Here is a 14,518-nt window from a genome sequence, read left to right as displayed (position 1 = left end):
ATTCCATTTGTTTCCTATGTTGGGATTCCATCATGTTCCTGAGCTCCTCTTTAGATTTATTAATCATGTCGTGCACTAGGGGTACAATTTCTCCTGTTATCTGAGAAATTATTTCTGATTTCATTTTTTCCAGATCCCCTTTTGTTGCCAGTTCAGTGGGTCCAGGTGGTTGAGTATCAGAGTGTTCCATCTCATTTCCCTTTGGGGTTGCTGTTGATGATCTGGAAGTCTGGTTTTGATGCTTATTTATGTGTTTTCTCATTTTGAGTGGGGGGTGGGCTGTTGGCACCTGCACGGATTACCTCCTCTGAGCTGGGAGAAGTGGGATAGGGGCCAGGATCAGTGGTAGGGATGGTGGCCCAAAAGCCCTTTCCTCTGGGCCGGGAGTGGTGGGACTCAGTACAGTGGTCTGGTGGTCTGGTGTCTTCTGAGTCTTTGTAGTGTGGAACCAGGTTGCTGTACAGAGGAGTGAGGGCGGGTGTCCAGTGGATTGTTTCCAGGGTGTGGGCTGATTTGGCGTGTTCTGCTAGACTCTCAACCTCAGTAGCACATGCGCAGACCTGCCTGTCTGCAGCGGGCTGACTCCTATGTAATACATCTTTATGAATTATCAGTTAGTACTTATTTGAAGTCATATTCCACTGAATGAGACATCATTTTATGCAGAAATTATGAGAAATTTTAAGATGATCTATTTGAATATGGGATTTTAGAGGGAGAAGAATGAGCTGGTGATTTTGAAGTTAAACTAATTAGTGTAATTCTCTATGAGGAGAGAAGAGAAAAAATGTAATCCTCTATGCAGCACAAGGCCTTTTTGCACACCTATAAGTACACCAACAGATGTAAAATTTGAGTTCCAGATGGAGCAGTTAGGTACAAAAAGGAATAAAGAACAATTTAATACTAAGTTCGTAAGTTCAAATTTGATGGAAGACATGACCTTTCCCTTCCTAAATGATTGCAAATGTCAAGAATATAAATGTGAAGAGATCCACACATGCTTTTTATTCAGACTGTTCACCACCAAAGAAAAGATTCACAGAAGAGCAAAACATAAGCAACATGTTTTCCCCATAGAGAAACAAGGGAGTTTCTGAGTCGGCTTCATAGTGGTTTTCTCCTGGACACCAAGGAGGCTAGAAGACATCATAACTAAGAATATGTCACTAAAAAACAAAAACTTGTGAAATAACTCTGGGGTCAACAGGATTATCCTTCAGGAATGAAGGAGGTCATGAGAGTTTCTGAAATAAATGAAATTAGAGGGTCAGTTACTGGCAGAACTGTTCTGCAAGAACTGTGAAAATATTCCCTGTAAGTGATAGATTCCAGAAAGTTGCTCCAAATCATGTGATCACCATGTTGTACACCATAAACATATGGAATGACTGATTTTCAATTTGAAATAAAATAAAAACTTAATACCAATAATAAATAAAAACTGGTAAGGGTAACAACATAAGAATATAAAAATAGTGTTTTTGTTTAGATTCATAACTTCTGTTATTTGTAGTTTTACAAATGAATAAAAATTTCATAGTAAATCAGTTTAATTTAATCAAATAAAAAAAGATCTACTTTGTGATAATAGCAACATGAAGAGGGAGAATGTAACTCTACAGGAACAGAGATATCTTGGTATGATATTGAAGCAACTTTTTCACTATAGAAATATACAAGCCAGGATAGCCCCTGTTCTCCAGACCCTGAGTATGCAGGACACCTCAAGATTTGGATTTCACGTAGGTCATAATCACAAGAGTCAATTAAATTCATCTTTTTTGTAGTACTGGGGATTGAACCTGGGACCTTCCCATTAAGCTACATAGCAAACACTTGCTTAAATTTTTTTATTTTGAGAAAGGAACTTGCTAAATCACTAAGTTTCCCAAGCTGGGCTCAAATTTGTGATCTCTCTGACTCATATCCCAGAGTTCAGGAATTGTAGATATGAGCCATGAAATTGATGAGTGGAGAGAGACAGAGAGAGAGAGGGAGAGAGAACATGGATATATGTTAGGCATATTCCATTGGTTCTGATTGTGTAGAAAACCTGTAAACATGATTTTGGATTTAGAGGAACAGAATATTAAGGACAAGTTTCTGAACTTGTTCTTGAGTTTCTGTATTTGGCTTTTTAACCTTATGATATTTAAAAGCACTAATGACACTGTTTTCAGTAGTAGGGAGAAGCGGGTTGTCCATGGCCTGATCTGGCCATACAGATACACACAATATCACCATGCTAAATCCTAATGAAAGGTTCCAGAGACAACAAGGACAGAAGGAACTTGTGCTATGGGAGGGAAGCATGTGCTCCTCACCCATTCACGGGGCACTTGCACCCCAATGTGATTATATTACATGGTGGGACCCTAGGGGGCCATGAAGTCTAGGTTAGGAGCTAATTGATCACTGCCCCGTGGCAGAGATTAGCACCCTCATAGAAGGGCTTGCAGAATTCACTAGGCCTTTGGCTCTTTCTGCCTTGCACTGTCTGAAGCACAGTACTCTGTGCCCTGTGAATTTACAACAGCATTGTTCTTCCCTCTGCACCCTGTGAAAATACAGCAGAAGGTCCCAGAGGAGGAACAAGCCCTCCCAGGATCTGACTCTGCTGTCATCTCAGGTGGCCCTCGCAGCTATCTGAACTCTGAGACATGAGTTTTTGTGGCTTATGAACTATCTAATCTGAGCTGTTTTGTAATAGTGGCCCCAAGTGAGGAACACACCATGTCTATGGTTCTTTGGAATATTTGTCACATTTTTTAATGCAGTGACTTTGACTTGGTTTCTCCTGATATCGTTGGCTAAAGTGCAGGACACTTTAAAGAGTTGAGTTACTATCTTGACTCCTCTGTAAATAACCCAAAGGCTTACATATCTGTCCTAAAAGAGGCCCTTATCTCCTGTAAGTATAAGATGTGGTAAAAAATAAAGGTTGGGTGATTAAATTTGGAAAACAATGTATTATAGTAAGCTCTACACTGCCATTAATTGTATACAAGTCAGCACTCCTTCACTTGGAACACATTAATCACACCCTTTCTGGCACCTGCTGAAGTCTTTTACTGTTATTTGTGTATTTTAGGTAAACAATCCAGTTATATTCATCATTGAGATCTTGAAAGTTTACATGCTGTATCTTGGTTCTTACGGTTTCCCCATTCCCCTGCGTGCTGAAGACTTTATGGAAGTCCTCTTCATGAGCATCTTTGCCTGCCTCCATGTGCTGCGCTAATTCAAATGTGTGTGGCAATTTCTGCCCAACAAAATTTTCCATTGTGTCCTCCTCCTCCTCACTCACCACATCTGCCACCTGGTGACTTCTGGCTGGTCTCATAGTCAACATGGCCAAGAAGGGTAAACCATAACAAGTGTAGATAAGCAAATGATAAAGAAAACTGCCTGAGAAAGGAAAACCCAATTCAGGTGGCTTCACTGGAGAATTTATCCAAATAAGTGTTACACAGTCAATATGATTAGAGCACAGGAGAAACAATAAGGGCTTTTATCACATGCTACCATGACTTCTGTCATAAACTTCTGCAGTCTTGGAAGTTACAACTCATGCTGATTCCTTCATAGGTCTATGAACCAGAAGTCTGCAAGAATCCCAGGGAACTGAAATCAAGTCTGTCAGTACCATGGTCCCTTCAGGTCTCCAGAGGACTCCACTTCCTGCCTCTCCCATCTGCCAGGGGCTGCAGGCTTCCATCCCTGTGGCCACATCACTCTGACTCTGAGCCACTCAGCCATCTCCCTGCTGTCTGTGCGAAACATTTCTGACTCCACTTCAGCGGGACTCATGGGGTTTCTCTGAGGGCACACAGATAACCCTGATGGTCTCTAGTTCGTAAAGTCTTGCAGTTACTGACATCTCCATAGAGCCTTGGGGTCTCATTGAGTGAGTAATATTGAAATGATTCAGAATTAGGACTTTGATCATTTGAGGACTATCATGACCCTACCCCAGGGATGCATGGGAACATTCTGCAGTGTCTAAAAGTTTTGTGACTCAAAAAGATTCCAGGGCCAAGTTTGTAGCTTAGCAGTACAGTGCCTGCCTGGCAAGAGAGAGGCCCTGAGTGCTATTACTGGTACAAACATAAATAATAAAATAGTGCAAAAAATTAAATAATACAAAGATTCTAAATTCAGTACCTATTAACCTAAGAATTAGGAATGATTCCAAGTGCACAGTCACCAGTGGCACAAGAGTGAATAGGAACCAATTGTGGAAGGACACACGTAAGTGGGCTTGGGTTTTATAGATGACTGAGCTCTGGTAAGATCCAAATGCAAGATGGAAAGGTACACTTTTACTAGCAGGTTGAGTGTATTTTGTTTTTCACTCACAAATATTATTATGTGTATTTTCTACACGGACCTTTAAAATCATTTCAATGAAGTGCATACCTTGTGTGTTTGTAGAAATTGCTCAAATATAACCAGGTATGGACTGTGTTTCATATTTAATATATCTTTATGAATTACCAAATAGTACTTACATGATGTTATTTATCACTTAATGAGTCAGCAATTTTAAGTAAAAAGAGAATGAAAGTTTTGAGATGATCCATGTAATGATGAGATTTCCAGGAAATCATTTGTCTATAAGTGAGAGGATACGAGTGTAGGAAAGAATGCTTCAGCAAATCACAAATGAACATGTCTCTTCAGACGTGCTGAACATTGATCCAGAAGGTTCTGAGTACGCATGATTCACTGTCACAGCCAATGAGTCACGGGCTCAGCATATCGGCACAATTCATATCAATACTCAGTTATATTTTTGTACATTTAACAACCATTTCTTGAGAATTTATGGTGCAACAGAGATGTTTTCAGCTACTGATCATCATGTTCTACAAAAACAGTGAAATTCTCTGCTCTCCTGGAGTCTGCATTCTCTTTGGGAAGAGAAATAACTACACATAGGCTTGAGTAGAAGTGAAGGGTTGATAACAAGCGCAGAGAATGACTGAGGAGGGGGGGACAGTGGGCTTGGTGACAGGACACTGAGCAGCTGAAGAAGGTGGTCAGGGCAGGGCTCCAGGACAGGGTCCATGCAGCCAGGGTCCTGAATGGAGAGAGAACATTCACACTGGGCACAGCAAGAGCAAAGGGCCTGAGGCATGAACTTGCTTGATGTGAAGAAACCGCAAGAAAATCAGTGGAATAGAAGAGGAGAAAAACAGGAGAGTGAGGAGAGAACAAGGGAAAATTAACTAAACTAAGTAGAAATGAATGGCAAACATTACAATTTCAAGAACTCACAGAAAGAAAAGTGTGCAATATTTTTTACTTCTATGTTTAATTCTTAATCTGCATGTGTAGTGAGATATGAATAGATGAAAAAGATGGCTGTATTTTCTGCATTTTATTGTTCTATTTTATCCTTTTGTAAGCACGATCATGTTGAATGTACAGAATTTTGACATCAAAAACAAATATTAATTCACCTCAGATGTAAGATTTACTCATTGCACATTAATTTCTAAGAAAAAGATCTTTCTTTCTTAATGTACAACATGATTTCTCAAATTAACACTCTAGGAATATCATTAAAGATTGAATAAATCTTAGCCATAATTGTATACTATTGCCTAAATAAAATATTAAAGTATAGTTTTTAATAAGTACTACTTTATTTGTGGCTCTCAAGTAAACCAACATCAACATTACAGGTATAAGCATGGAGGAGGACGTGTGTTGGAGGCACTGTGGTGTATGACAGGGAGGGGGTGAAGTTCCGGGACTCTCCCTCAGCAATCCTAAGGGCAAGGCTGGCAGGGGCTCACTGAGTCTGACAGGAAGGCCTGGGAGAGAGGAGGGGAGAGGCCTGGTGTGAGTGTGGGAGACTGGAGACCAAGAAGAGGTACAGGGCATTCACTGGTGTCTAAGAGTGTCAGACAGGAAATGTCCTAAAGGAGAGAGGGAGAGAAAGGGGCAGAGAGCAAGGGAGGGAGAGAGAGAGAGAGAGAGAGAGAGAGAGAATGAACTTGCCCTCTCTTGATGTTTTGTGCTATTTCTCACAATGAAGAGGACCGATCTTCTTTACCAGTCCTCTACATTAAATACCAGGCTCTTTGCAAACACTCATAGACAGTCAAAAACATTGAATATGTTTCCTGCCTACCTGAGTATCTCATTGTTCAGCCAATTGAAGACAAAAATTAACTGCCACCAATAACATTCTATTTGAGTCTGATGAAACCTACCACATCCACTTTTATTTGTCATCACGAGACCCCCGTGGACATTGCTATACTTATGGGCATCTTTGATCCTGTTGTACACACATTTCCATTGCCATGAGGTCTAAAACAGAACCCCTGTGTAACGCATGCATACATCAGTATCCTTGAGCATGGTATAGGCAGCAGACATGGCAATATCTTAAACATTCTCACTCTCTATTTATTTCTGGACACACTAGCATTTTTCATGTCAAAACGATTTTTGCACAGGAAGGAATTACTTCAATAATTTAATTTTAATATAGGCTTCAAAATGTAACAATATTCTTGGAGATGAAAATAAAGAAGTAACCCAGAAATGGTTTATCTCACAAAGTTACTATCAAAATCCTACATTTACTGGGCCATCCACAATTCCATGCATTCTTGACTCTTAAGAATGCACTCTTGACCTCCTTGTTTCTCAAGCTATAGACCATAGGGTTCAGCATGGGGATCACCATGGTGTAGAACACAGAGGCAATTTTATCAGTATCCATGGTGTGACTGGAGCTGGGCTGTAGGTACATGAACATTGTAGTCCCATAGAAGATGGAGACAGCAGTGAAGTGGGAGGCACAGGTGGACAGAGCCTTGCGATGTCCTGCAGCTGAGTGCATCCTCAGGATGGTGCCAAAAATGAAGATGTAGGATGTTGAAGTGACCAGCAGGGTAAAAACAATATGGAAGCTCACAAGATAGACAAGAACCAGCTCACTAACCTGTTTTTCTGAGCAGGAGAGAGCCATGACTGGTGGGATATCACAGAAAAAGTGATGAATCACATTGGAGCTGCAGAAGGACTGACTGAAGGCTTCCCCAGTGTGGACGCAGCCATTCAGTAAACCAAGGACATAGCAGCCTGTGAGGAGACCTACACACACACTGCTCCTCATGGTGGTGGTGTAGTGCAGGGGCTTGCACACTGCTACATAGCGGTCATAGGCCATTGCAGTAAACAGATAATTTTCCGCACAAATGAGGGTTGCAAACAGGAACATCTGAGCAGCACAGGCATTGTAGGAAATGACCTTGTTTCCTGTCAGGAGCCTGCCAATGACAGAGGGAGTGACAACTGAGGAGTAACAGAAATCTACTAGAGACAGGTTACTCAGGAAATAGTACATGGGAGTGTGCAGACGAGGGTCCAGGAGGATGAGTAGGAGCATCCCCAGGTTCCCAGCCACAGTGATGGGGTAGATGAGGAAGAAGGTGATGAAGAGGGGAATCTGCAGTTTTGGGTCATCGGTCAGTCCCTGGAGGAGGAACTGGGTCATCTCTGTCCTGTTCTCCATCAGTGCTGTCCAGAACCTCTACATGAGCTGCAGCAGTGAGAAAGAAGATACAGAAACATAAAGAAACTGAACTGAAATTAGAAAGTACAAGCACCACGTGTAGTGTGTAATCTTAGATGGATTTGTAAATGAAGATTCTCCAGGAGTATTTTCTTGAAAACATAGCTGATTTTATAAATTGTATGTAGTTTTCCAAGCTTTAAACTCTTAAAATTTTAATGGATCATCTATGTCAGCTGAAAATGTTTAAATTTAAAAATGAAAAACACATGGTTTAATACAGTAATTAACCAAAAATTCTGTGGATGCGTCTGTTAGCAGATTCACTCCTCCTGAACACAGTAAAATCTGACACTTTCAAGTTGTTCTCCTACCATAAACTCATCCAGCCACTTTGGATGTAGATCTACTGTCTCCCTCCAGCAGTAGTGTGGTTTGGATTTCTTGTTTCACTCGTGTACATTATGAATCACAGTGCTTGGGTCACTCATTCACAGATGCACAGATGTGGAATGGTAGTCTCTACTCCACACCCACACTGAACTCTGACCTATGCTGATGGTTCCCTAACTGGTTCCAGTCAAACTGAAATTAAGTGAATTTATAATAATTCATTTTCTCCTTTTCTTTCAAACTCAGGCTTCAGTTTTTATAGTGAACTGACTTATTGGTTATGTGTTCATTTCATCTGGACATAAAATAACCAAAAACACAAATAGTGTGAAGTGATCAATTCTTCAATGACAAAAAGGAAGAGCAGCAGATGCAGCAGAGCACAGAATTTAGGCTCTGAAGGGACACATGCCAGAGAGCACATTTGCCACCTAGCAATTGCTAGTCCTCCATGAACTACAGTGAACATGGCATTGCCATCTGCACAATAAACAGAGCAAGGAGACTGACTTTCAGGCATTATTATGAGAATTAAAAAGTAACTAAAGGACAGTATAATGATGGGTGTAAAACTCATCCTGATGATTGGCAGCTCTCATGTTATTATTAGGACGGAATAATGATTTTGAAGAAGTTGTGACCCAGGTCTGTGACACTCAGGGCTTTGGTTGCAGGTGACCTTGAAGTCTTGAAATTTCCCTCCCACTTTACCTTTCACCCCATAGCGGTCTCTGTGATTTTCTGTCCTGTCCACTGCTTCAGGGTCTCACTCTACTCCATGTATGTGAATCCAGCTGCTGCAAGTCCATGTGGGTTTTTGTTTGTTGAAATTGCTTCATTGATATCCATAATCCAGTGTGAGAAAAAGTATTTTGTTCTTCAACTCAATCCCTCATTCATTGCAGTCACCACATAGCAAACTCAAAGAGAGCAAGCATTGAAACTGTCTAGTTTATGGGCTATGCTTAGTTCACAAGTGTGTTTTAGAAGGAAGTTGTTTGTTTTAAATCTTTCATTTGAACCGTTCTTGTGTACCAACACTTATAAACATTTCTTTATTTATACCATAGTCTTTTGGAGGATATCAACCTAAAACTACCTAATATTTCCTACCTTCCTTTCTAAACCTTTTGCAAGGTAAATTTATGAAACAGCCCCAGGAAGATATTCTGTTCACCAAACTTCAAACACATGGTTACTTTTCACATACGCTATGTTCTAGATCACAGGGTAAGCATATATGGCACATATATACCATATATATGGTATAAACATAACATATTGCATTATGTGCAATATTCTTATACTCTCCAAAATTGCAATGCAGAATTGAGAAATTTTGCTGCAAGGAAATATAAATAGTAGGAAAAAGACTCAGGACCCAAGCCACCTTCTAAGAATAAGCAGTTTAGATTATGTTAATATGTTTAGGAATCTTTGCAAATTAAAGAAAATCATCTATTTAGTCTGAATTTATGTTTATGTGTTTTTGAAACTCCAATTAAGATACAAATACAGGGTGAAAGAGATAATGTCAGTAATCATTCAAAGCATCATCTACCTTCATGCTTGTTTGAATTTTAAGTAGCATTAGTTTTCACATGAGGCAACAAAGTCTAAATGAAAGATATTTATACCACTGGCTTGCCTCCCCATACACAAAAATATTTAGAAAACACCATTATTTTTCAATAATTCATCATAAGTATAGTTAGAACACAGCATTTGTTTAAATGACATTTCTCACTAAAAGGTTTTTGAAGTATAAATGCTTGTCCGAGTGCTAAATGAGAAAGAATACTCAGTACAGAAGAGTGATATGAAAGAAAACATATCCAGGGGATATTGCTGAAGTCCTATGAGAGGAGCTCCCTCTGTCTTGAGTAATGTTCTAATTTCTCCAATACTTCTAAGGCAGGGGAGGAAAAATGGAGAAGAGGACATTCACATGGGTGGTGTTCCAAATTACCTTGATTCCTTCTTTGCCATGGGAACACCACCATGTGATTACTCCCCTCACATAACTCACAGAAGTGCAACTGTAAACAAGGAGGTCTCTAAATCTCTTCTCCAACAGCTCATCCTTGAAAAGTCCCTCCATGTCACTTCCCTCTGAGGGATTTCCCTGTCTGCTGCTGCAGGCTCCCAGCCAGTCCTCAGGTCAGAAGCTCTCCTGCACTGGTGACAGGGACTCTCTCTTGGATGGGTCAGTGACATCCAATAGCAAAGGCAGCAACGTGTGCCTTCTCAACTGTTGCCACCTCAAGTCCTATTAGTATCCCAGGAGCTTCTACACAGAGATCTGGAGGCAATTATGTAGTCATTGTGATCTCTAGAGAGTTCCCCCTGAGAATAGGTCATTTTCTCCTCTCAGTGTCTTATGGAAGAAGACATTAAATTGCCTGTAGGGACTGTGGAGAGCGAAAGGTTGAAATAACCTTGAGAGACCTCTGAGTCTCTTGAGAACATAATGAATCCTGGATATGCAGCTGGCACAAAAACAAGGATGGTTACTTGTAACGAGAGTGGTTAAATAGAAAGAGTTCGAATGTCTGCAGTGCAAGGGAACGTTATTCCCCGAGTTGTAAGGATACATTTGACCTTTTCCCTGGAAAATAATTAGTCGCCGAATTATGTACAGAGGAGGGGTTGGGGGTTGTGGAAAAGGTATATAAAGGGCAATAAAGTGGGAAGAGGGGTCTCTCCTCTGCCTCTCTCTCCTTTTTTTTCCCCTCAGAGGTTGTGTTTTGCTTTCATCCTCTCCCCTCCTCTCAGGTACTGTTCGACTAGTGACGGCTGGCACCGTCAAGGGACCAAGGTGTTTATAGTTTTAAAAATTAAATGTGATTTTAACTGATAATGAAAACGTAAAAAATCAAATATTAAAGATTTACTCCGATGCAAGCACAAACTTACACTTTCTGTAATAAGTCAAGTTAGACAAGTCTGCCTCTTGAAATATTTATTGTTTCTTTAGAGTAGAAACTTCCAATTCCGCCCCCCCATTTGAAGAATACGGTATACACTGTTACCTGTGGTCCTCCTAGCGTGCAGCACTTCTTGCTCCTCACAATGACTTAGTAACAATTCATCAGCCTTCCCCAACCCTCCCACTCCCCACTCTCTCCAGCCTCTCAGGACCACTGTTCACCTCCCAAATTCTGGGACATTGACTTCATTAGATTCCTGGATAAGTGAGATTATCCTGTAATCGTTTTTCTAACTGAGCTTATGTCCTTCATATAGTGACTTCCAGTTTCATCTGCATTGTCCCATGTGACAGGATTTCACAAATGACTAGTGTTCCATGGTGCACACACCACATTTGCTTGATCTATTCAGGATGGACACACAGCTTGTTTCCATTTCTCAGTACAAGGACTATGGGATCTCTTTTGGCATACTGATTTCTTTTCTTGAATCTGTACTCAATAGTGGGACAGCAGGATCTTGTAGTAGTCCTATTCTTAATTTGTGAGGAATATGATTTTGATTTCCATAATTTTTGCATCTATTTGCATTCCAACCATCAGTGTGCAAGATTCCCCTTTCTCCACAGTCTTGCCACTCTCTTTAGTCTTTTTGATAAAGCCATTCCTGCTGACCTGAGGAGATGTCTAGATGTGGTTTGGATTTGATTTTCCTCTATAAACCTGAGCATTTTTCATATATCATTGGTCTGTTGTATGTGTTCTTTTGAGGAATGTGTACTTAGTTTGTTCAGTATTTTCAATGTGACTACTTGTTTTTGTTATCAACTGTTTTGAAGTCCGTGTATATGCTGGAGATTAATTCCTTTTAAATAGCATAGTTTTCAGATATTTTCTCTCCTTCTCCAGGTCTTCAATCTGTTAGTTGTTTCCTGGGCAGGGCAGAGTATTTTTTGTATTCATGCTGGATGAAACTGCTTCCTTGGCTTCTATTTCAGACAATTTGATATTGGAATCAGCCAATGTTATCTTTATTTTTATGCTGGGTTTTCATCCTGCAGTTTTGCTGACATAATGTATTAATACCAGCAGTTTGTTTGTTTCTCAAGTTTTAAGTTTCTCTCTCTCCCCTTCTGTTTCTCCCTCTCTGTGCTTCTCCTCCTGCCTCTGTTTCTCTCCCTCTCTCTCTGCCCCCTCCTCCTCTCATTGCCATTCAGGTGTTTTTCTTTTGTTTTGTTGAAGTGGTTTATGGTTATTAATGTGCATGTGCTGAGCAATAATCCTTTCATTTCTGGGATAAATACTACTTTGTCTTTCTGAATAAAGTCTCTAACATGCTTCTAGGCTAAGCTTTTTAGAATTTTGCCGAGGAATTCTGCAGCTACGTCCTCTAGGATATCTAACTTTTGTTCACTTATTTGCGTACCATTATTTCATTTTGGTGCCAAGGTCTGTTTGGAATTTGGTCCTTTTAAACTGACAAGTTTGGCTCTCCAGGTGTTTTGGATTCTATTTGCAAAATGTAGCTTCAGTGTGTGTGTGGTCTTTAGATTAAAGTGAGTTTCAGGTTAACAGTATGTAGCTGGATCCTTTTTAAAAATCCACTCACTTGCTGTTTTTTATTTGAGGAATTTATTCTATTCATATTCAATTTAGTTATTGACAGACACTGTATTACTACAGTCATTTACTCATTTCATTAAAGTTCCTTTGTTTATTTCTTACTTTAGTTTAATGATTTATTATAGAAAAGTAGTAAGTCTGTGTGTGCTTTGATACTTTGCTTATTACATTTTGTTTGGCTATTGTTAAATTTTTATTTGTATGTACTGCAAAGCTGACGAAAACCATGTTTTACTTATAACATTTTTTTTAAATGATAGCATTTAAGATTATTTTGAAAGTTAAGAATGGAGTAGAACTTCAGAAAAATGTGGAGAAGTAAGTTCTACCCTAGCACTAATTTCCTTCCTATTTTGTAGTCCTGGTATTCCATATTACCACTTTCACTTTTGTTCATTTGTAACACAATAAATTATTTAGCATTATTTTTAATTTTTTCCAGCCTTCATGCTAAAGATATGAGCAGTATTTATTATGTTTCCAATATTAAAGCATTGTGAATTTGTCTCTATAATTACTAATGTCAGAGAACTTATTATAGTCTCAATTTTTTTCTTATTCATTAGTGTCTCTTTTAATTTAATGAATATGGGCACTGATGGACTTTTATAGTCTTCCAAATCTGATGCGAGCTGTGTCCTGTCAATCTAGAAATTCTAAGCTGCTTGTTTTCTCTGAGCCTGTATCATTTCCCCCATTTCAGCACTGAACATCATCCAAGGTCAGTGCTGCCAGAGGTGTGCTGTGTTGTCACTGTTTCTGAAGCAGAAGGCAAGCCAAGCACAGATTTGTCCCAACTCACATTTGGTGTGATTTTTAGCATGATCAGTGGACTGCCTAGAAAGCATAGTCGTTGCTGACAAGCCTTTCAGTAACTATAAGGTAGGTGCAAAGAACCTGTCCACACTCATCAGCTCATTGTTTTAAGGCAGTTCAGGGTTCTACCTGGGTCCTAGAAGAATCACCATGGATGCACTGACTTAAACATTTAGGCCAAAGCCTTGGCTACCACCATTGCAGTTCTGTGGCCCACTCAAAACCCACAGTATGGCAATACGAGCACAGCAGTGGGAAGGAACAAAGGTTCACACTGCTGTTGATTGTCTATTGTTGAGTTGGACTTCGGTCCAAGACTGATGCTAGCAGGCACAGGAGGTAGCGGCTGGAAGAGGTGTCTGAGCAATTTGGGCCACCAGTCTTATACCCCTGTGGCTCTTTCAGATCCTCTGTCCACAGGCAGGTCTCATGGTGCTGTGTTTTACATCAGCCAATCACTTGTTTTCATGAGCCAGTTGCTAGATTCATTTCAAAGTTCTGAGCTTACATTCTTTTTTTTCCATTTAGTTTATTGGTACATTTTAGGTACACAATACAGTTACATAGATCATTGGGATCTTGTACTTTTACATGTTGCACCTTGGTTCTTATTTTTTTCCCCATTCCTCTGCCCTCCCTTCATCCCCTCTACCCTTCCATTTTTACAAAGACTTTCTTTCCATGTTTTTCTTTTTCTCATATTTTTTCTTTTCTCTTCTTTCCTTTCACTTACCTCTTTGACTTCCCCTACTTGTTTAGACATTTTCTTCCTTTTCACAATATCAATTATACATTTTGATTCTTATTTACACTTTTAGTTTTTCACATCGGAGAATCTATTTGGTACTTACACATGTGTGTCCTATTTATTTCACTTAAGAATATAGCCTCAGTGTGCATCCACTTAGAAACAAATATCACCAGTTTCTCATTCTTTATGGCTGAGTAGTACTCCATTTTATAAAAAAACCACATCTTCTTTATCCAGTCCTAGTTGATGGACAGTTGGGCTGTTTCCAAGTTTTAGCTGTTATAAACAATGCCACTATAAACATGGGTGTGCATATATCACTGTGGTATGATTCTTTTAATTCTTTTGGGAAGATACCCAGTAGAGGAATAGCTGGGTCAAATGTGACTTCCAATCCTAGTTCTTTGAGGTATCTCCATACTGATTTCCACAGTGGTTGCACCAGTCTGCACTCCCACCAATGTG

The 14,518-nt window shown here is 39.8% G+C and overlaps 1 protein-coding gene across 1 annotated transcript; it reads right to left on the bottom strand.

Moving 5' to 3' along the window:
- Positions 1–1,212: 1,212 nt before the first annotated feature.
- LOC101696380 (olfactory receptor 5B2-like) lies at positions 1,213–7,540 on the bottom strand. The gene is made up of 3 exons (XM_004869835.2): positions 6,634–7,540; positions 4,168–4,302; positions 1,213–1,247 (listed from the first exon to the last, which is right to left on the bottom strand). Exons 1-3 carry the CDS (start codon positions 7,538–7,540, stop codon positions 1,213–1,215), a joined length of 1,077 nt encoding a protein of 358 aa, XP_004869892.2.
- Between the last annotated feature and the right edge of the window lie 6,978 nt (positions 7,541–14,518).

Source organism: Heterocephalus glaber, unplaced genomic scaffold (genome assembly GCF_053883595.1).
Source record: "Heterocephalus glaber isolate CG9 unplaced genomic scaffold, H.glaber_assembly_v1.0 deba00001805, whole genome shotgun sequence".
NCBI classification, from domain to species: Eukaryota; Metazoa; Chordata; class Mammalia; order Rodentia; family Bathyergidae; genus Heterocephalus; species Heterocephalus glaber.
The sequence above is the reverse complement of the archived record's forward strand: the minus strand, read 5'-3'. Positions and strand labels throughout refer to the sequence as shown.